Below are 22702 nucleotides of genomic sequence, written 5' to 3'. Positions count from 1 at the left end.
AACTCTGGACTGCCAAGAGTTAACCACCAATCCCAGGGGATCTCTGGAAGATCAAGACATGCTGATTAACTAATTAATCAATGCGCTTTTTTCCACCTCAGATTCCGATTTGCCCATCCCTGAACAGGATCAAAAAGTTCAGGCTTAGGAATGAGCATCCCAGCTCCAACATGTATGTGACCTTAAGCAAGCCACTAGACCTCCCTCAGCCTCAGTTTCCCCACCTGTAAAAAGGTGGGCCGTGATAGCATCGCCTTGGTGGGGTAGCTGTGGGGACTCTGTGAGCAGGAAGTGCTGGCTGCTGTGTTGCGTTTGACAGCTGATTAAATGAAAATGTGGGAGGTGTGAGTGTGAAGAAAAGGGGAGGCTTGCCTCCATCCTCCATACTGACCCTGGGCCATTTTGGAACCCCCTGGGTCCCTGACCCACCTTGGCTTTATTTCAGGTTAATGGAGAGCCCAGCCTCCAACCCCGCGAAGAGAGAGAGCAGCGATGACAGTGGTGGAAATCGGGGGCCTACAGGAAACCTGGCTCAGGGCTCTGCCTTTCAAAACATCGGCAGCAGCCTGGGGAATCACTGAATTCCAGGCTTCATCGTTCTCACTTACCTCACAGGGGCCTTGGCCATGGGCCACTTTGCCTGTGGACTTGGGAGAGCCTCAAGTCAGAGACAAATGTGCCCTGTTAGTGTCACGGTTGCTCAGGAGTAAACGATGAACGGGTCACTGTCTCAGCTTTTCAGACCCAGACCGCAGCGACTCACTCCCAACCAGGGATGACTGCTCTGCAAACCCAGCAGACCTGTGCCCCCCCCATACACACGTGCGCATGCTTGCGCACCCATCTAACCCGGTGCCGACTTTGTTCCTAACACACGCCTGGGCAGCTGCCTTGTGCAGGAAAATCGCTGCCCCAGAAACACTTATCAGGCGGGACAGCGGTGAGGGTGCTGCTACTGCGGCAGCAGGGGTCACACGTGGCGGGTGTCAAGGTGACGGCACCACACTGCCAGCCAGGGCAGGGGAAAACCCAGGCAAAGAGTGAGATCTAGACCTAGCCGGTTGGCTCAGCGGGAGAGCGTTGAAGTTCCGGGTTCGCATTCCGGTCAGGGCACACAAGAGGCGACCATCTGCTTCTCCACCCCTGCCCTTCCTTTCTCTCTTTCTCTCCACTCCCCTCCCGCAACCATGGATGGAATGGTTCAAGCAATTTGGCCCCAGGCGTTGATGGCTTCATGGCCTCCCCTCAGACTCGGTTGCAGAGCAATGGATCAATGGCCCCAGATGGGCAGAGCATGGCCCCCTAGTGAGCTTACGTGGTGGATCCCTGTCAGGGAACATGTGAGAGCCTGTCTCGGCCTCCCTGCCTCCCTGCTTCTCACTTAATAAAAAATAAAAATAAAAGAAAGAAAAAGCCTGACCTGTGGTGGTGCAGTGGATAAAGCATCGACCAGGAATGGCTGAGGTCGCCAGTTCGAATCCCTGGGCTTGCCTGATCAAGGCACATATGGGAGTTGATGCTTCCTGCTCCTCCCCCCTTCTCTCTGTCTTTCTCATCTCTCTAAAATGAATTTTTTTAATCTTTTAAAAAATAAAAAGAGTGAGCTCTACGCCGTTTAGTGACAGCATTGTAGAATCATCTGCTACCCTGACGGTATCTGGAATTGGAGTGTCTGGAGGACTTCACATGTTCCCAGCCAGGGCTCAACTTCTCTGCGTCACAGGACTGTTTGATCCTATCTAGGAACAGATATCTCCAGAGATAAGAGGCACTCTCAGAATCCACTGACTGAGAAAACGCATAATCACTAGGGATTTGTATTACTTCAGGGATGATTTTGTTGTTGTTATGCAAGTCATTTAAAATCAACTTTATGTATGCAGGTACACTTTCCACATAGTAAAGTGAACCCATTTTAAGTACACAGTTCAGGAAGTTTTGATGAGTTCCTCCGCCTGGGGAATGACCACTCCCATCCAGCCTGCACTCCTGCCTGGCCCTCTATGGTCAGACACCCCCGCCCCCCACACCCAGCAAACACACAACCGCTGGGCTGACGCTGCATTAGCGTTGCATGTTGTGGAACTTAAGCTCAATGGAATAATACAGCATGCATGTTTGGGCATACAAAATTCCGGGGCCTCTGGCCAGCAGTGTGGGTTCCTCCACAAAAGGCCAGCCGAGGACCAGGAGTGTGTGGCAGACTCACCTGTGCAGGGTAACTGATGCTTTCTTTCTTCCCTCAAGGATCCTGGTCCTCTTGGGGGGCTTGTGTGCGTCAGCCTCCACTCCCAACACATAACGTACACACATGTACATATGCTTATGCACATACACATATGTACACACACGCACACCCTAATCACCATGTAAACCAGGGGTCCCCAAACTACGGCCCGCGGGCCACATGCGGCCCCCTGAGGCCATTTATCTGGCCCCGCCGCACTTCCAGAAGGAGCACTTCTTTCATTGGTGGTCAGTGAGAGGAGCATAGTTCCCATTGAAATACTGGTCAGTTTGTTGATTTAAATTTACTTGTTCTTTATTTTAAATATTGTATTTGTTCCCGTTTTGTTTTTTTACTTTAAAATAAGATATGTGGGCCCTGGCCGGTTGGCTCAGCGGTATAGCTTCGGCCTGGCGTGCGGGGGACCCGGGTTTGATTCCTGGCCAGGGCACATAGGAGAAGCGCCCATTTGCTTCTCCACCCCCGCCCCCTCCTTCCTCTCTGTCTCTCTCTTCCCCTCCCGCAGCCAGGGCTCCATTGGAGCAAAGATGGCCCGGGCGCTGGGGATGGCTCCTTGGCCTCTGCCCCAGGCGCTAGAGTGGCTCTGGTCGCGGCAGAGCGACGCCCCGGAGGGGCAGAGCATCGCCCCCTGGTGGGCAGAGCGTTGCCCCTGGTGGGCGTGCCGGGTGGATCCCGGTCGGGCACATGCAGGAGTCTGTCTGACTGTCTCTCTCCGTTTCCAGCTTCAGGAAAAATACAAAAAAAAAAAATTAAAATAAGATATGTGCAGTGTACATAGGGATTTGTTCATAGTTTTTTTTATAGTCTGGCCCTCCAACAGTCTGAGGGACAGTGAACTGGCCCCCTGTATAAAAAGTTTGGGGACCCCTGATGTAGACGTACCTGAGGACCTTCTCAGTCATCTCAAAAGCGGCACCTTGGTCTCCACGCCAGGCTGCCATGTGGGAAACAAAACAGCAAGTGAGCTCGGGCGTCGAGCTTTTGTTGGACTCATCCCAAGGTATCAGTATAATACCTCACAATGCAGCCGGGTCCCCCCTCCCTGGAACTGAAGGTGACCCTCAGCAGCCTTGTCAGGCCTGTGTACCAGTCTGATTCCATCAGGAGAGCAGAAGCCACTCCCCGAGCCTGGTGGAGGCAGCGGTCTATAATCCACGCTAGGCCGAGGCTGGCGTGGAAGAGTCGGTGAAGGCGGCGTGGGCCAGGCCCTCAGCCTGCAACCCCCAGGCAGCTGATGTCAGAGTCGGTCCAGAGCCTCCGCAAAGCTGGAAGCTGGAGAGCCTCCGGGCCACCGTCCCCAGCCCTCCCGGGCCACCGCACCAGAGCAGGTGACCCTGCAGAACGCGCCTGCCTGTGGCTGCCAGGAGCTCCGCTGCTCCGAGTGTGGCTGTGAGAGCCGGATCAGGCGCACGATTGGGGGACCCTGGCACAGGGCGGCCTCACCCTGGGACCATCAGCACCGTGGACTTCGGTTGAGCTGCCAGGAGGAGCCAGGGGTGCATCACAGATGGTCGCTGTCAGACCTGGCAGCTTGGTTTGACTTCCTGGGAGAAGCGTGGGCCTGCATGGCAGGCTGGGCGTGTCCATTCAGCCATCCTCTCTCCTGTCTGCCCCTCCCGGGCTCGCTATCCTTTAGGGGAAGAGCGCATGGTCGGTTTGTCGACAAGGACCTGTGTCCCTTGGATGTACTTAGGGGACTTGGACAAGCACTTCCCCGAACATTTTAGGAGCCTCCTGGGTTAACACAGAACATCTTCACCTAAGTGATGTCATTAAAGTTGAGCTAATCCCACTAATGTGCTTTTACTCTCCAAAATTAGTCGTGCAAGTATTACAAGATGACTTCTACTTTCAAAGAGATAACTTTAAAGTTAAAAAGAGGAAAATGGCCTGACCAGGCGGTGGCGCAGTGGATAGAGCGTCGGACTGGGATGCGGAAGGATCCAGGTTCAAGACCCCAAGGTCACCAGCTTGAGCCCAGCTCATCTGGTTTGAGCAAAAGGCTCACTGGCTTGGACCCAAGGTCACTGGCTCCAGCAAGGGGTTGCTCGGTCTGCTGAAGGCCCACGGTCAAGGCACATATGAGAAAGCAATCAATGAACAACTAAGAAGTCGCAACGCGCAACGAGAAACTAATGATTGATGCTTCTCATCTCTCTCTGTCCCTGTCTATCTCTGCCTCTGTAAAAAAAAAAAAAAAAAGAGGAAAATGTTTACCCTGGCTGGGTGGCCCGGTCACTTAGAGCATTGTCCTGAAGCACAGAGGTTGCCAGTTCGATCCCTGGTCAGGGCACATACAGGAACAGATTGATGTTCCTGTATCTCTCTCTCTCTCTCTCTCTCTCTCTCTCTCTCTCTCTCCTACTTTCTCTCTCTAAAAGCAATAAAATAAACATTAAAAAATAAAGAGGGTAACTTTTACATTTGTTTTCATTTGGAAATTAATGTAGAAATAAGATACCCCTCCCCAGTGTTTCCAGCATGCAAGAATGTTTATTTGCTTTTCATAATTCCCACCCCCTCAAAAAAAAAAATCATGTTGTTCACACTCTTTTATAACCCACCTTTCCCCCAAATCCATCAGGTCCCGGCAGGAAGCAGGCAAGGTACTCAGCGGGGTGATTAAAAAGAAGTTGGCGAAGAGACTCTTTACAGAGGAGCAGACAGGACTGGGGGAACCCCCAGGGGTGGGGTGGTATCCCAGGGGCCAGTCAGAGGGCAAGGCCATTACCATCCCAAAGCCTGAAGAGACAAGTACAGAGAGGGGTTTCCAGAACTCTGGCAATACCACCAGACACGGTAGTTTTTAAAGGAAATGTAGCCACTGCCCACCTGTGGCTGGGCCAACCCCCAGGCAAGAGACCCACTCACGCACAAGGTCAGGCTCCAGGCGCAGAACAGGTGGAGCTAGTTTTGAATAGGACAGCTTCCTCATTTGAAAAAGAAACGGGCAGAAAGCACTCCGAGTGGGAGGATCTGTCCATTGATACTGTGAAATTAATATTTGTACATTAACGATGTGTTGGGACGACACGAAGGCGGTACCAACAGGTTTGTTTTGATGCTGATGCTGCTTCCCCTCCCCTCTCTAGAACTCCATGAAGGTCATGTTCAAATGCCTGTGGAAGAACTGCGGGAAGGTGCTGAGCACCGCAGCCGGCATCCAGAAACACATCCGGAGCATTCACCTTGGGTGAGGCCATCCTTCCCCCGAGCCGGGTGTGGGCTTCTCTGGGGTGTCCGGGGCCACCTGGTCTCAGGCAGGACCCCCCACTCTGTGCCTTAAACGTTCTGAGCACGGGAAGGGCCTGGGCTGGCCAGGCCTCCCTAACCCCTGGGGAGGTGGCCCCTGTAGGCAACAGAGACCTGTGCCCCATGGTGGGAAGATTGTGCGGGACTGAGTCGCTGCTCTGTGCCTCGTGTCCCTCTGAAGATGAGGTTCATACGATAGTTCTACAGGGGCGTCATGTGAGAGGCTCAAAAAGTAAACATAGTGAAAGTGATTTGTTAAAAAATAAAACACTAGGGTAGGGTAGGACCGTTCCTGAACTTGTCTGTAAAATTAAATGTGCTTTTCATCCCCAGTGGAGAGTGTTCATGACCTTGAGCTTCAAGGGCATGGAGACCCTCAAAGGGTTGAAGCACCAGTGTCCATCAAAGCTGCTGTTGCAGCCCTGGCCGGTTGGCTCAGCGGTAGAGCGTCGGCCTGGCGTGTGGGGGACCCGGGTTCGATTCCCGGCCAGGGCACATAGGAGAAGCACCCATTTGCTTCTCCACCCCCCCTCCTTCCTCTCTGTCTCTCTCTTCCCCTCCTGCAGCCGAGGCTCCATTGGAGCAAAGATGGCCCGGGCACTGGGGATGGCTCCTTGGCCTCTGCCCCAGGCACTAGAGTGGCTCTGGTCGCGGCAGAGCGACGCCCCGGAGGGGCAAAGCATCTCCTCCTGGTGGGCAGAGCGTCGCCCCTGGTGGGCATGCCAGGTGGATCCCGGTCGGGCGCATGTGGGAGTCTGTCTGACTGTCTCTCCCCGTTTCTAGCTTCAGAAAAATACAAAAAAAAAAAAAAAAAGCTGCTGTTGCTATGGTTATAATGCCCGGTGACCTGGCTCTACGATAGTGTTCCCTGTGTTTTCTAGAAACCTGTCTAAGGAAAGACAGAATGAAGCTTTGGGAGCCACGGTGATTAGGGGTCATGCTGGGGGTAGGGGGGGTTCTTTAGGTTTGGGGTCGGTCTTGTCCAGAGATCGGGACTGCTGAGGGACTTGAGGTGCTTTTAGTCTTGACCAGTGTGCAGACGGCAAACCCACGCGCATGCCCCAGCCCTCAGCAGCTTAGACACCGAGGAGTCCTCTCAACAAGGTGAGTGTTGAGAAATAGACACTACAGTCACTTTTCCCAGCAAGGAACACATTTAGAAAATTCATCACCCCATAAAAGTGGTATAAAAAGAAAATTAAAATGGCTTCTAAGGCGATTTTGCTGACCTGTGTGGGTGGAGTCCTTTAGGTGACAAGAGAGAGAAACGAGGACCTCCTCCCCATTCTGTGGGGCTAATGTCTGGGGACTCAGCCAGTCCCTCCCAGAGCACAACGTGCAGGTCCCCGAGCCGGTTACCCAGTGATGGGGCCCGCCAAGGCTGGGCTCCTGCTCTCCTCCCCGGAGGGGCCACCCTAAGGCAATGTTGCCCATTCCTATTGCCCAAGACTTCGGCAAAATAACCCTGCAGTGTGCCCTCTCTGACCTCACCGTCGGGGCAGCCTGCAGTGGAAACAGCTCAGCAGTATTTAAAGCTCTAGAGAGAACCAACCCCCAAAGAAACAGCCTCTGCCTCTGAGGTCGTGCATGCACACCTGCCGGTGTGGAGAGCACCGTCTTCCTGCAGACTGTCTCTCTGTTCTTGTGCTGTGGGGCCGATCCCAGCTTATCCTCGCGGGGAGGCACCGTCTCTCTCCGGGGGCCCGTGTGTGGGACGTGGCGGCCCGTAGCAATCGGAAAGGACGTGGGGACAGGAATAGAACAGGCAGACTCTGTTCTTCGTCCCACTCTCTGGGGTCTCCCGTGGAGTGCTGTCAGAAAGCCAAGGCCACCCGGACCTGGGACAGCACAGACATGACACCCCCCCCCCCCCGACGCTCTGCCCAAGCACTCAGGGGACGTGGAAAGGGCCCGTGAGAAGCCACAATCTGGCCACACAGAAAGGTTGAGGAAAGGGGGCTTTTATTTTAGCTTCTCTGTAGGCATCATAAGTGGGAAAACAGTTTATTGTGAGTCAGTGATCTATCCGTGAAATGCGGGAAGCTCCCGGGGAAGGAGACACGTAGGCCCTCTGCTCAGCCACCCCGCGAAGCCAGGCTGCTAGACATGCGCCGCTTCTTTAGAAATTAGAACGTGGAATAAATGTTTTCTAAGGTTTGGACAGTTGTTTTCATCTACTCAAAACTTGCTGTGGAAAAATTCCATGGCTCTGGGCGGGCTGTGAAATTGGAAGCCCCTTTCTTCCCCTCTGACATGGGGTCTGAGTCTGTGGGCATTGCCTGCCTTGTGTGTCAGGGGCCCTTGTCCGCCCCATAGTGTCGCTTCCCCTGACCACAGGCAGGCAGGCCCTGTGTCACCCCATGTCCTCGGCGAGGGCCTTGGGGTTCCAGGCCAGGCCAAGGAGCAAGACTCACACCCGCAACACCGGACTCCAGAACTCACGCTTCCTGTCACCACGCTCCGTGTTACCACACTCCCTGTCACCGGGCATGACAGCATCCAACCCTTTCCTTCATTCAGCACTGACTGAGCACCTCTGCACAGCAGATGCAGGATGTGTGTGGAGCCCCGGGAAGCTGAGCGAGATGGGGTCCCAGAGAGTGCTATCTGGAGGCGATAGAACTTAAAAAGTTACAGAAATGTATAAAGTCATTTAATAAAGTGAACAAAATGAAATGGACACCCTTCAGGGGGAGCACAAAGGATCTAATATTTAGGAGTGAAAGCCTAATCCTGACCTCCACATCCATCCAAACTGTGACTTCCCATCACTTCCACTCCCCAACCACCACCAGCCACTGTCCATGCTCATCTGGGTCATCGATGTCAAGAGACCCGTTTAAGAAGTTACTGAGAGTCCTCAAAGCCCCAGTGGCTTCCGTCACATTCAGAATACAGCGCGGAGCCCTGCTCATGAGCTGCGAGCTGCTGGTGACATCGCCCCTGCCCCCTCCGCTCCCACTGCTCTCTGCAGCCCCAGGCCCCAGCCCCTGGCCTCTGCCCTCTCAGAAGACCCCAGGCCACCACCCCCTGCCCCGCCTCAGCTGCTCCTCGCTGTGCACTCTTCGCACGGTCTGGCATGGGTCCCCCTTTGCCTGGTCCAGGTTGCTGCTCAGATCACCTCCTCAGAGAGTCTCTCTCTGAGCTCAGTTTTAAAATACTGCCCACCACCTACCCTGCTTAAGGACACTCTTATGCTGCTTAATTTTTCTTTCTGGGATTTATTACTACCCAATGTATTAAATACCTATTTATTTCTGGGTTCCCTGCCTGCCTCCACCCTGAGATGTAATATCCACCACAGCCAAGTCCATGAAGTGGCCACGATTTGGCCACTCATACCAGGAGACCCTAGAAAAGTACCTGCACGTAGTAGCTCACCAATAAACTATTTAATGAGTGAGTGATTAGTTAGTTGATTGAATAAATCACTCTAAGAGATCAAGAAGGTCTTCCCTCAAAGTAGACGGTTAAGAGTTGCAGGGTGAGCCTGACCAGGCGGTGGCGCAGTGGATAGATCGTTGAACTGGGATGCAGAGGACCCAGGTTCGAGACCCCAAGGTCGCCAGCTTGAGCGCAGGCTCATCTGGTTTGAGCAAAAGCTCACCAGCTTGGACCCAATGTCGCTGGCTCGAGCAAGGGGTTACTCAGTCTGCTGAAGGCCCGCGGTCAAGGCACATATGAGAAAGCAATCAGTGAACAACAAAGGTGTCACAATGTGCAACGAAAAACTAATGATTGGTGCTTCTCATCTCTCTGTTCCTATCTGTCTGTCTCTGACTCTCTCTGTTCCTGTTAAAAAAAAAAAAAAAAAAAAAAACAAGAGTTGCAGGGTGAGTAAGAGTTTTCCAGACAGACAAGAGAAAGGAAAGGTATTCTAGACAGAAGGAACAGTGTGTGCGAGATGGTTTAGTCTGACCGTGTTGCTGTCCTTTGCATTAGGCGTGTTGGGGACTCTGATTACAGCGATGGTGAAGAGGACTTCTACTACACAGAGATCAAACTCAACACGGACTCGGTGGCGGACGGACTGGGCAGCCTGGCCCCGGCTTCGCCCTCCCAGTCCCTGGCTTCACCTCCCACCTTCCCCATCCCGGACTCAAGCCGAACAGAAACCCCTTGTGCCAAAACCGAGACTAAACTGATGACACCCTTGAGCCGCTCAGCCCCCACCACCCTCTACCTCGTGCAAACCGACCACGCTTACCAGGTGACCTGCCCAGTGACCCTCAGTGACACTTGGCCCCTGACCAGAAGCAGTCGTGTTCTGACCTAGGAATAGAAAAACATTACACACTGTTAGCAGCCCAGTAGCTGAGTTCCTTTATTGTTGTTGTTCTTTCTCTCCTTTCAAAGCCAAAGAGAAGAAGTTAAGTTGAATTGTTTTCATCAAAAAGTTAAAACAAATTGGCCTGACCAGGTGGTGATGCAGTGGATTAGAACATCGGCCTAGGTAACTGAGGACCCAGGTTCGAAACCCCAAGGTCACCAACTTGAGCTTGGGTTCATCCGGCTTGAGCGGAAAGGTTGCTGGCTTAAAGCCCAAGGCCACTGGTTGAGCCCAAGTTTGCTGCCTTGATCAAGGGGTCACTCTCTCTGCTGGAGCCCCGCCCCCCACCCCGGTTAAGGCACATATAAGAACACAATGATGAACAACTAAGATGCTACAATGAAGAATTGATACTTCTCATCTCTCTCCCTTCCTGCCTGTCTGTCCCTATCTGTCCCTCTCTCTGACTCTCATTAAAAAAAAAAAAAAGTTAAATTGTTTCCACTGTTCTCTCATTGTTAGGTATCTACTCTGGAGCATCTGCAGTTTGTCCCTGTCATTACTAACTGTACTATGAATGTCTCGGTGCCAGTAGCTTTATTTTTTTTTCTTGGAATTCACAGAAGAGTAATTACTGAGCCAGAGGACCAATCTGAGCAGTCACGGCTCATGTTAAGTGTTGCCAAAATATTCTCCAATAGTGCCAGAGACAAAACCACGGTCATCAGCGACTGTATTTATCATCAGAAAAACTAAATTGGTAGTGGAAGAGTTTTGGCCACTTGTTTCATAGACAACCTCAAGAACAATGGAACCGAGCTAATGTATTAAATGAGACGGTGTGATGAAATTTACTCCTGACTGTTGTTACATTGGTCAAAAAAGAACAATTTATTCCTTTGTTCTTGTTTTGTCAGTGTTGCACTGAGGTCCAAAGTCATGAGCTTGAACCAACTTAGTGAAATGATTGTATTCATCTATAAAACAAGTTGGAGCCCTGGCCATGTTGGTTAGAGTATCATTACGATACACCAAGGTCGTGGGTCCCATCCCAGGTACAAGAATACAAGAGTCAACCAATGAATGCATGAATGGGTGGAGAAGTGATCTCTCTCTCTCTCTCTCTCTCTTCCCCTTCCTCTTTCTCTAAAATCAATAAATAAAAACTTTTTTCTTAAAAAATGAGTTGGAACACACACTGGGTGATCTTGAGGGTTCTTTCTAAACCCTATATTTATATTTATAATATTAAGATTTCTTTGTTTATAGGAATTACAAATGTTTAGCATAGAAAATACCAAAAACAGAAACAGAGAAAGGAAATGTATCCCTAATCCCAATGACAAAAAAATCCCTTGGTTAATATCTTTTGTGTGTCTTTCAAGACTTATTTCTATGTGTATATGTATAAGAAATGAAGGATCTATCATAGGACTGTTTCTCCTCTGCTTTGTTTTTCTCCACTGCATATATCATAAAGTGTTTGCATGCCAATGAGTATTCTCCAACCAATTCATTTGTAACAGCTCTGGGTAGATCATGATTTAGGTACCCATTTCCTATGACTGGATATGTGTGTTTCCAGTTTTTTATATATAATACAGAGTTCTGTGATGAACATCCTTGTATTCATTTCCTTAGATGAATTTTAGAAGTGGAATAGCTGATATACAAAATGCTAAGAAAAAAAAAAAAAATATATATATATATATATATATATATAATCTCCAAATTACTCTCCCAAGTGTCGTAACAATTTACACACCATCACTGTAAAAAATTTGATAGTAAGGAATTCTATCTCACAGGTGTCATAAAATACAGAAATCAGTAGTCAAAGCCATCTCCTTTTACGCCTTAGATTGCTTAGATACATAAAAAGCTTATTTCTAGCTACTCTCTCTGACCCTGTTTCATCTCTTCCTACTACTAGCTCGTTAGTCTATGTCATTAACACAGCTGAGATCATTCCTGAGGCTCGACCTTGGCAATGACAGCCAAGACTCCGAGGGGAAATGTTCTTCCATAACAAGTGTCTCTGTTCTCTGTGCCACAGGCCACGCCCCCTGTGACCATTCCAGGGTCAGCCAAGTTCACTCCCAACGGCAGCAGCTTCAGCATCTCTTGGCAGTCTCCTCCTGTTACCTTCACGGGCATTCCGGTGAGTCCAAACCCAGAAACCCAGCGTGAAGCCAGAGAGCACATGGTAGGCCTGCGCCAAAGAAAGACAAAGGCCAGGACGCGGGGTGCCCCCTGTGCCTTACCTGGCCTCTGTCAGCCCCTCAGCCAGGTCCCACAAGGCCCAGCGACTCTGTCCAAGGTGCTCTGATGGGAATGTCAGGAAAGCAGAAGAGCATTTCAGCTGTTTAAGCGATGTGTTGGAAATAGATCAAGATTTTTTTTTTTTTTGGGTGGTGGAATGTTTGTGTGTTTCCGATCTCTGAACTCAGACCCTGAATATAAAAGAAAAATATGCCTGTACATAAATGCCATTCATCATTGAATGACTTGATAATATTTATGACTTTGAGATTATTGTTTGTGGGTGTGTCACCTTGAAGGTCCAAAAAATAAATACATTGAAATCACTTTTTTCCCCCAAAGCCTGAATAATCCATCCATATGGATGGGTAATTTGAAAATGAATGAGTACTAAAATATGCCCTTGGGTTTAAGTAGTATATGAGAATTGATTTGATATATTAAATGAGTACTGTCGGATAAATCACCTTGAATTAATATGATGCCTAACCATTCATTTAAAAATATTGGGCTTTTTGTAGCTTAGCACAGAACATCCATGGACCCCACCCCCACCCCCGTTGATGCTCACAGCAGTTTATAACTCCTGATAAGACCCAGAAAGTGGTTTGTGATAATGGCTAGTCAGGTTATTTTCTCCATCACACCTCTCTCCCCAAGGACCTCACAAGAGCTTCTTATTATCAACTCCTGGCAACTCCCAGAGGTTTCCAGCAAATTCTAAGACCTCCTGCAGAGCTGAGAAAAATGAAACCGGCTCAATCAATTATGCGGCTCTCTGCCAATGAATATTTATTCAACCCCCCCCCCCTCCAGGACTACCAACAATAAAAAGCATCCTGCCCGCAGCAGTTTGGGGATTTGTGGCTTCTAAAAAAATACTCCTGGCATTCGATTCTTGAACAGCACTGTGGACCTGGAGTCCTTATGAAAGTTGCCTGCTTCATAGACTAGCGACCACTGCCGGTCCCTCTGAAAGACCAGGAATGCAGTTGGGGATGTGTGAGTGGCAGGGGAAGAGAACAACTTAGGCATCGGGTATTGGGGTTGTTTCTGAGGTGGGTGTCCGAGGGTAGCAATCAGTCCTTTTTGGTGACTTCTGAATTTGTTAGACATAGAAAGACCTGAGTGCCTCTCCGTGTCACGTGCGGGACAGCCCTTCTCACCGAGAAAGGCAGCCGCAGTTACAGAATTACAGACACCTGCTATTCTTTTGTCTTTGACTTGAGAAGAGTTTTCAAGAGCATCCACCCTATTGTTCACCTCTTGTGAAAACAAGCTTAGTGGGTGGAGAAATCGCTCGGAATGGTGTGTTCTCCAAAGTTCCTCAACGTCTAACACAGCAGGAGACCAGCTGGGTACCTGTTTGTTTTCCGACAGCAAAATTTTAACTTCTGCTGTGGACATGGTATATCTCTCTATCCTCACCTCAGTGCCCCAGGTTTTCAGAGTTCCTACGTTCACTGCCTGTCGGTTCAGGGATGCTCTAGACTAGAACTTGGACAGAAAGTACACAGAGTGTCTGGGTTAACAGGCTCTCCCCCTAGCCCCCCATGTGAGCCGTCAGTTTATTCTCTCACCAGAGAATGCCCAGTGTACCTGGCTGTGTGGTCCAGTTCAGCCAAAGCTGGAGAGTGTTAGCAGTCAACTTGCCATTCCTATTGGGAAGCAAAAGTGAGGGCAGGCGGGCGCTATTTTCCAAGGTTTCTGTTTTAGTCTAGATTAGAAGACCGGAAAGCGTACCACTAAAAATGCTTTTCGTCTGTTCTACTCTCTGCCAGTGTTTCACAAGCCAGGGTTGGTGTGTGCTGTCCATCTCCTTCTCCAGGGCTGGGTCCCCCCAGGGCCTGGCACCCAAGCACAGGGGCATGACACTGCCACCCAGGACACCAGCCACTGTCCCTGTTTCCGCAGGAATGCTTTCCGGCCCCTGGAAGACGGGGAGTCAGGTTGAATGAAGAACATATGAATTCCAGCCCTGGCCAGTTAGCTCAGTCAGTTAAGACTATTGTCCTGAAATGACAAGGTTGCAGGTTCCATCCTGGTCAGAGCACACACAGGATCAATGAATGCAGGACCAGGAGGAACAACAAATGAATGCTTCCCTTTTCCCTCCCCTCTTTCTCCCTTCCTCTCTCTGTCACTAAAAAAAAAAAAAGAAAGAAAGAACAAAGAAATCAGGCGCTGGCTGGCTGGCTCGGGTGGCTGGAGTGTGGTCCCGAGCACGGAGGTTGCCAGTCCGATTCCCTGCAGGGCACTTACAGAAGCGGGTCAGTTTTCCTGTCTCTCTCTCTCTCCCTGCCCCTCTCAGAACAACAACAGCAAAAAGAAGAGCAGAACATGTAAATTCCTACCCTCCGATTTAGTGTAATAGCGTTTCAGACAGGCTTTCCACGTTTTAAATGATAGTGAGTCGGTGTGAGTCAGGGCCTCACCTATGTCTATGCTGAAGAATAGAGCAGTTGACATTTTATCAAATGCTCTTTAAGAATACATTTGTGTTTGTACTCCAAAACAAACACCCTGGGGTGATGGGCCCCATTTAAGATGTGCTTCCCGATTTGAGAATCTTGGCTGCCTGGGTTGGGAGAGGGGCAGTTTTTGGACACCTCCTGGAGAAGCCTGCAGATAACCTCCTTCTGAGGGCAGGATTTTACTTATTCATTTGCTGAGGCCAGACTTCCTGGAGGTTGGGCTTTAATAAGCTCCCTGGGTGAGGCCTCTTCCTAGAGATGTGGAGGGAGAAAGCCAGTCTGCATATTTGCAAAGGTCATGGGGAGTTCTGTCTTTTCTAGCCCAAGGCTGTGGACACAGGGGTGGGAAGAGGACCTTCATTAATTATAGCTTTCTTTGGCCTGGTTTTCCACCCGTCTTTTCCTCTCATTATCTCCATTCTTTTCTGTCTTTTCATGATGCATTAGTCCGCTCCAGCTGCCTTAACAGACTACCGTAGACCGGGGGTTTGCCTAACTGAAGTTTATGTCCTCGCAGTTCTGGGGGCTGGCAGTCCCAGGCCCAGGTGCTAGCCGATGCATCCCTGTGACGGGCTTTCCTGGCTGCAGAGGGCTCCTTCTTGCTGTGTCCTCGCATGGGGGGAAATGGAGAGAAAGCCCTTTGGTGTCTTTTCCTCAAAGGACTGTAATCCTAGTGGATCAGGGCCCCACCCTTTGGGCCTCATTTATCCTTAATTACTTCTTTAAAGGCCTCATCTACAAATACAACCACACTCGGAATTTGGGCTTCGGCATATAGATTTGGGGAAACGCATTGAGTTCATAAAAGGCCCCTTGCAAGCAAGCAGGGACGAACCTGCCTGCTGTCTCAGAGCCGGTCCTAGAGGCTTCAGCACAGGAGCGTCTCCCAATCAGAAATAACCGTGCTTGCTTGTTGGTGACTTAGCTGGCTTTGTTTTTTGTTTGTTTTGTTTGTTTAACACCTAGAGAAAGAATTTAAAATAGGGTGTTATAAGAGATTAAACCCAAGGGTCTTTTTTCATCCCCTTTGAGAGGTAGAAAATCACAAAGGAAAAAAATGTCTCCAACTCGCTTACAGGAAGACACAAGTCCCTCACTGCTGCTCGGGCACATGGCTCAGATGCAGATTCCCAACTCCGGCGTCCACACTGTGCCCTCTTGCCAGTCACGGGGCCTCTGTTACGCAGGAACCTCAGCTCTGGCACAGCCTGGCACTGGCATGGCGGGCACTTGCCCCCGTGGTCCGTGTGACATGTCTCCCGGCCGCCACACAGGGGTCAGAGGAGGTGATCCCCCTCTGTGGGAGTGACTCATAGGACACACATTTCCTCCACGTGCGGGGGATTAGCCATGACTTTGCATAGTGTATCTAGGGTGCTTTACACAATTCTGAGGTCGCACCTAACTAGTGGACAAATGACAGGTGTATCACCCAATAACTTCACTTATTTTTTAGAAATAATACCATATAGCCTGACCAGATGGTGGCGCAATGGATAGAGCATCATATTGAGATGCAGAAGACCCAGTTTTGAAACCCTGAGGTCTCTAGCTTGAGCGTAGGCTCATGGACATGACCCCATGGTTGCTGGCTTGAGCCCAAAGGTTGCTAGCTTGAAGCCCAAGGTCGCTGGCTTGAGTCCAAGGTCACTGACTTGAACAAGGGGTCACTCGCTCTGCTGTAGCCCCCGGTCAAAGCACATATGAGAAAGCAATCAATAAACAATTAAGATGCCACAACAAAGAATTGATGCTTCTCAACTCTCTCCCTTCCTGTCTCTCTGTCTCTATCTGTCCCTTTCTCTGTCTTTCTTTATGTCTCTGTCAAAAAAAAAAGAAATAAATAATACCATATTGTACTCTATAAGCATATTATATATTTTATAAAACGTGCCCCAAAATAAAATTTAAAAATGGATAAGATACAAAACAAAAATTGAAAAGTGGAGGCCTTTGGGGAAAATAGACAAAAGAGTGCTTTGCTGGGCTTTATTTGGGGCACACATTGTTCCCCTCGATGGAAGAGGAGAAAGAGCTGGGCGTGGACGTCACTCTGAATGGAGTCCCAAGGCCAGCTGGCACGAGACAGCTGTGTTCAAATCCTGGGTCTCTCAGTGACTAACTGTGGCCTTGGCAACTAAACGTCTCCACTTCCTCACCTATGAAATGAAATGATGGTTCTACTTATCTTAGGAGCGTGGCGAAGATTTAGTTAGGGGACACGTGGAAGGTAATTCATCGAACAAGCTCTTATTCAATTACTGCTGCTCTTAACTCTGGGAGGCTGCTCAGGCCACTTCTGTGCTTAAAGCTCACGTTATCCTACCTGCAAAACGCAAGTAACAGCCCTTCCATGTTGCAGGGGTTTTGTGGGGACTAAAGGAGATCGCACATGCCCTGGCAGCCAGTCTTGCCCATGTCCAAGTGCTGAGTCCGTGCTGGTTCCCTGTGCCGGTCTCCTTGACTTCCCCACTCTTAGCCCCAACTGAAATGAGAAGCTGAAACACGGTCGAGTTGCTGTTTTGTCTCAAGGGCAGCTCAAAAGCTGGGGCGTAAGGATGCTCGCTTGTGCGTGAGCCACACGCGACCTGTGCAGTTAGCGCTGGCTTCTGCTGCGCCCTGTGGACAGCAGGCGGCTGCCCAGGGACAGGACTGCACACGGAGCACGCGGGCCCTCGCTGCAGAGCTGAGAAAGCCGTTAGCAGGAATAGTCTGTAGAGAAGAAGGGTTATTGCAGCAGAAGGTCCACGTTCCTCAAACTGTGTTCTGGGGGTTTTCAAATGCCTGGTCCTCTCTCCACCCCTAAACCTGTTATCCCATTTCTGTAAGTGGTATCAGCACCCCTCCGACCTCTCAGGCCCGAAATGAGGATTCATCCTTGATACTTCCTGATTCGTCATCGCTTTATCTAAAGATTCGTGTTTGTGTTTTTGTTCCCGTTAACCATCTATCAACAAGCCTCTAACAGACACGGGCCCAGCCCCCCCTCACCACCCCGACCACCCCCTCACCGGAATCACCAGCAAGTTGCCTACGCCAACACCACAAACAGTCTGAACCATCCGCGGGGCTCCCGGCCGCTGTCGCCAGGCCACTCCCCAAGGAGCCAAACGTGACCTGTCCAAAGCATTTCTCAGATGTCTCATTTTCTTAAAACTCTCTGGTGGCTTCCTTTGCCCTTAGAGTAACATGGAATTCCTTATCACAGCGACAAGGCACAACCTGGGCCTGACGCCTCCCGACCTCCTGCCCTCCGCCCCCACACAGCATCTTCCGGCCCCCTGGGCACTCTGCCCCTTAGTCCTCTGTCACTGCCCTTCTCTCTCTGGACTGCCCTGGAGATGAGAGGTAGCCTCCTCCGGGGGTCTTCTCTCACCACCTTGGATAAATAAATGTGCTGCCCTCCCATCATGGTGCCTGTGACCCTGCCTCGTAGTGCTTGGTGTGTACCGACTCTCTCCCCACGAGAACGCATACTCCGTGGGGCAGAGACGTGGTTTGTTTGGGGCTGTTCCCCCACAGCCTACAGCAGTGCCTTGTGCATAGTCAGTGCTTAATAAAGATCTGCCGGATGAAGAGTGTTCTGTCATCTCATATCACCCCATACGAAAGGGGGTGTGTGTGTGGCAATTTTGCCACATGTAGACCCTTCCACAGGGTCTTGGGCTGATGGAAATAGAGCTGTGTCACCTAAACTTTTCCGGTTCCCTGACTAATAAGAAGGTATTTTGGAATTCTGCAAGTTCTGCAGTCATTTTTAAATTTTTCTATCATCCTGATCACTTAAAACAATCCAGAGGGTCTGTATAATAAATATGTATTTTCCGATGGCTTTAGGCGACCCCTGTGCTTTGGTCGTTCAACCCCCGTCTAAATATGTATTTCCGATGGCTTTAGGTGACCCCTGTGTTTTGGTCGTTGACCCCCGCTGGGGTTGCGACCCACAGGTTGAGAACCGCTGCTCTAGAATATCATTCTAGATCTCAGCCACCGTGAGCTGGAGCCCTCATTCCCTCTGGTTTGCTGTTATGCACCCTAGTCGGGGCGGGGGGGCAGGAATAGGGGGAAGAGGAGGACTGTGCTTCTGGAAGAACCTCTATCTACCCATACCAAATGCATCCCGGCACCCAACTTTAAAAAAAGAAAGACTAGGGGTACAGGCTAATTCAGAGTCACAGCCACCGTGGTTTAAACTGTTAGTTTTTGTTACTTGTTTAATCTTTTGTAAATCAATGTCTGGGGAAATAACAATGATGTGTTATACATACACTCCTTTGCATTGAAGGAAAATTAAACATACTAGTCTAGGATAGAGAAAATCGGTTCTGTAAGGTTGTCTTGGGAATGCCCCCGTGACAGTTAATTGGTAATGGTATTTCTGTGGCCATGTTGGTTATGTTTGTAAATGTATTCAATGTCTGCTCTTCTGTAGTAGAAAGATTCTATACTTAATTGAAACATTTGTTATGAAAATTAGTTTGGGGCAGCTTTTGAGAATTCCAGAAGCTGGGAAGGTATTTAGTGTTAAAAGGGCAGAGAAGGCAAAAAGACTAAGTGAGAATCCTACAAAGAACAGAAGGGGCCCCACTATTGTTACCACTGGAGGCAGCAGTGTAAGGAGGGAGAGCTCAGGACAGCCCTACCCTCTAGAACAGGGGTCCTCAAACTTTTTACACAGGGGGCCAGTTCACTGTCCCTCAGACCATTGGAGGGCTGGACTATAAAAAAAACTATGTACAAATCCCTATGCACACTGCACATATCTTATTTTAAAGTAAAAAAACAAAACAGGAACAAATACAATATTTAAAATAAAGGACAAGTAAATTTAAATCAACAAACTGACCAGTATTTCAATGGGAACTATGCTCCTCTCACTGACCACCAATGAAAGAGGTGCCCCTTCCGGAAGTATGGCAGGGGCTGGATAAATGGCCTCAGGGAGCTGCATGTGGCCCGTAGGCCGTAGTTTGGGGACCCCCGCTCTAGAACAAGGGCCGTGACATCAGACTCCTTATTTAACTCCCTATGCTTTGGTTTCCTCATCTATAGAATGGGAACAATAGCATCACATGGGCTCACAGCTTCTGTCAGCCAGCCTGAACTCAGCAATGTGCAGTTATCACTACGTGGGCAACATTCGTTCTTGATTCGCTTGGGCTACTGGCTTCTTCCTCTTTCCCATTTAGACCCCAGAAGGGCTTTGTTGCTTTGTGGGTGTCTTGTGCAAGTTGCCATTCATTTAGTGGCTGTGAATGACAGGGCAAAGAGAAGGGCCACATGGAGTTGTGGCCACAGACGAACTGCATAAGTTGAGGTGATGCTCTTAACCTCGCTAGCTTTTTTTTCTTCTTCAAAAGTGAGATCATGAGGTTTAGAATGGGAATCTCTTTTAAAGTTTAAAATAATATTCAGCCTGACCTGTGGTGGCGCAGTGGATAAAGCGTCGACCTGGAAATGTTGAGGTCGCCGGTTTGAAACCCTGGGCTTGCCTGGTCAAGGCACATATGGGAGTTGATGCTTCCAGCTCCTCCCCCCTTCTCTCTCTGTCTCTCTCCTCTCTCTCCCTCTCTCTCTCTCTCCCACTCTCTCTCCTCTCTAAAAATGAATTTAAAAAAATTAAAAACCAAAATAAAATAATATTCAAATGAAAATAGATTACTGTGGGTCAATTGAGTGCAGAGGTGTGAAGTGATGAAGATTTTAAAGGTTTTACCAGTAATTGTCACTGTGTCTTTTCTGTTGGAGTTACGTTTAAATTTCGCCGTGAGCGTCACCCCATCCGTTTTCCCATGTCATTTCCGTGAAAGAAGCACTTAGCCTCCCTGTGTAATGTTCAAGGACCACTGCCCACGTCACAAGGCCTCAGTAAAGGGGTGGCACAGAGAACCTGTCCTGACAGCTCTGTTTTCCATGTCCTCCCCAGGTGTCTCCGACACATCACCATCCTGCGGGCACAGGAGAGCAGAGACAGCACAGCCACACGGTCCTGTCCTCCCCGCCCAGAGGGACGGTCAGCCTAAGGTAGGACTGCTTTAAACTCCTCGTCTCAAGGGGATTAGCTGAGAAGTAGAACCGCGAGAAAAAGGGAAACCAGATAGGCTCTCTGTCATAAAATCTCCCTGTCATGGATGAGACACACTGTCTTTTGTTCGCGTGGGTTTCCCTGCTCATTAACTGTGAGTGAAAACGCGTTGTTTTTTTCTGTTGTAACAGTTCACAGTAAGTTTTTCTTCAGAACAGGCCATGGTGACTACAGAACGCCGTGTTGCATTAACCCCTGTATTAAATTAACTACAAGAGAATTTCTATTCCAATTCAAGACCTTTGAGAAATGAGACAGCATGAAAAAGCGCATTCTTAAAATCTTGAAGGAGTGACACTGTCTATTGGTGGTTCTCACGTGTGCATGTTCAACTCAGTGTTACGCGGAAGGCCAGTGGTGGTGTCCACAAGTGGACAGATAGAAGCTTAAGAGTTAGAGAAGCCAGGCCTGGCCGGTTTGCTCAGTGGATAGAGTGTCAGCCCAGCATATGGACATCTCAGGTCCGATACCCAGTCAGGGCACACAGGAAAAGTGACTATCTGATTCTCCCTCCTCCCCCTCCCCCCCCCCCCCCCCCGCTCCCCGTTCTCTCCCTTACCCCTCTTGTAGCTAGTGGCTCAACTGGTCTGGGCATTGGCCTCAGGCACTGAGGACAGCTCGGTTGATTCAAGCATCAGCCCCAGACAGGGGTTGCCACGGTAAATTCCAGTCAGGGCACATGCAGGGATCTGTCCCTCTACCTCCCCTCCTCTCACTTAAAGAGAAAGAGAAAGAGAGAGGCCAACGTAACAGCCCTGGCAGTGGCCACAAAATCGTCCTGCTCTGGAGAGGACCTGCCATGTCTCCTCACTTCTTGTCCCCGTCTTTCGTGGGATTGTGAGCCCTCTGTGGGAGGCCCACTGCATTCTTCCCGCTGACCACGCTGTCCTCCCGTCCACAGGAAGCCTCGGGGAGAGGGCAAGAAGTGCCGGAAGGTGTACGGGATGGAGAACCGGGACCTGTGGTGCACGGCCTGCCGCTGGAAGAAGGCTTGTCAGCGCTTCCTGGATTGAGGGGCCATGGTCACGGCCATGGGGTGCCCCACCCTCACTTCCTGCCAGAGCAGCTTTTGGAAAGCACCCTTCCTTCTGAATAAAACACACCTGAAGCCCAGAAAAAGCACTTCCAGGAAACTTGGTGGAATTGCAGCAAAAAAAAAAAAGAAAGAAAGAAAGAAAAGGTCTCATGGAAACTGGACTGCTCTGAGTCCGCCTGGGGCAGCTGTAACTAATTTTCACATATGGGAAAAGGAAGTCAACTTCTTTTGCTGTATGTCTAGGTCAGAAAACTTTGGATTTCTGTACCAATGGAACCAACAAAGCCCATTTTACCTAGAAAGGAGGCATATTTTGATAAGCTTTCTAAAAAATGCTGTTTCTGGTTTGGGGGGGGGTATTTTATTTTATGTGACACACACAAAAAAGTTATGTGTGCTTCTGTAGCATTTGTACAAAGAACAATACCCACCTTCATGTGAATAGTCTTTTCCGGTTTTCCATGTTACTTCTTAGGGCAGCAGGCTGGGTATCTCTTCCATGTCTTTCTTGTTTGTTTTGTTTTGAAGAATGTTCCCCAGAATGGTAAAGCTGTAGGCCTGGAGGGCCCCCGCTGACGGACACTTGAAAAGACACTGACGATGGCATCACCAGCAGACTTCCAGTCCAGGTGGAACTCAGGACGTCCGGCCATCAGCAATGGGAAGCACCAAGATGTCTTCCCGGGAGCTGTGAGAAGCCCTTTCTCAAGAAGCTCCTCCTCTGCCCGCTCAGCTCGATCCAAAACTGGTGCATGGAGTCGTCCGGGTAAGCCTGATGCTTCTTTCAGGGATGTGACACAAACCGCAGCTAGGACCTCTGTGTCACTGCTTGTCTGGCAAAGTCACTGCCAGGTCTGTGGGTCATCAGACTTTTCCCTCAAAACTCCACGCTGCCTGGTCTGAGAAGGGGTCGAGAGCTCCACCGGCCCCTGCAGGTTTGCTGTAGACAGCCGGGCACAGCCTCCATGTCCCCATCCGTTCAAAAAGCCACATGAGGTCAACGGACCCACCTCCATCCTGAGCGCCCCGTGGCTGGTTCAATGCTGAAGCATGTGTGGGAGACAGGTTCGTGCAC

General features: G+C 49.9%; 1 protein-coding gene across 2 annotated transcripts in view; it reads left to right on the top strand.

Annotated features, from left to right (window-relative positions):
- The window catches only part of ZNF704 (zinc finger protein 704), a 149129-nt gene extending 126633 nt beyond the window's left edge, over positions 1–22496 (top strand). For both annotated transcript variants that reach the window (XM_066266380.1, XM_066266379.1), the window contains 5 exons: positions 5341–5441; positions 9443–9710; positions 11827–11931; positions 20433–20530; positions 21493–22496. In XM_066266380.1, coding sequence (XP_066122477.1) covers positions 5341–5441; positions 9443–9710; positions 11827–11931; positions 20433–20530; positions 21493–21604 — 684 coding nt within the window. In that variant the 3' untranslated portion in view covers positions 21605–22496. The remainder of the gene's footprint in view (positions 1–5340; positions 5442–9442; positions 9711–11826; positions 11932–20432; positions 20531–21492) is intronic.
- The last annotated feature ends 206 nt before the right edge of the window (positions 22497–22702 follow it).

The sequence above is a fragment of the Saccopteryx bilineata genome, chromosome 3, assembly GCF_036850765.1.
Source record: "Saccopteryx bilineata isolate mSacBil1 chromosome 3, mSacBil1_pri_phased_curated, whole genome shotgun sequence".
Taxonomy (NCBI): domain Eukaryota; kingdom Metazoa; phylum Chordata; class Mammalia; order Chiroptera; family Emballonuridae; genus Saccopteryx; species Saccopteryx bilineata.
Note: the sequence above shows the minus strand (reverse complement) of the source record. Positions and strands in the feature narration are given on the sequence as shown.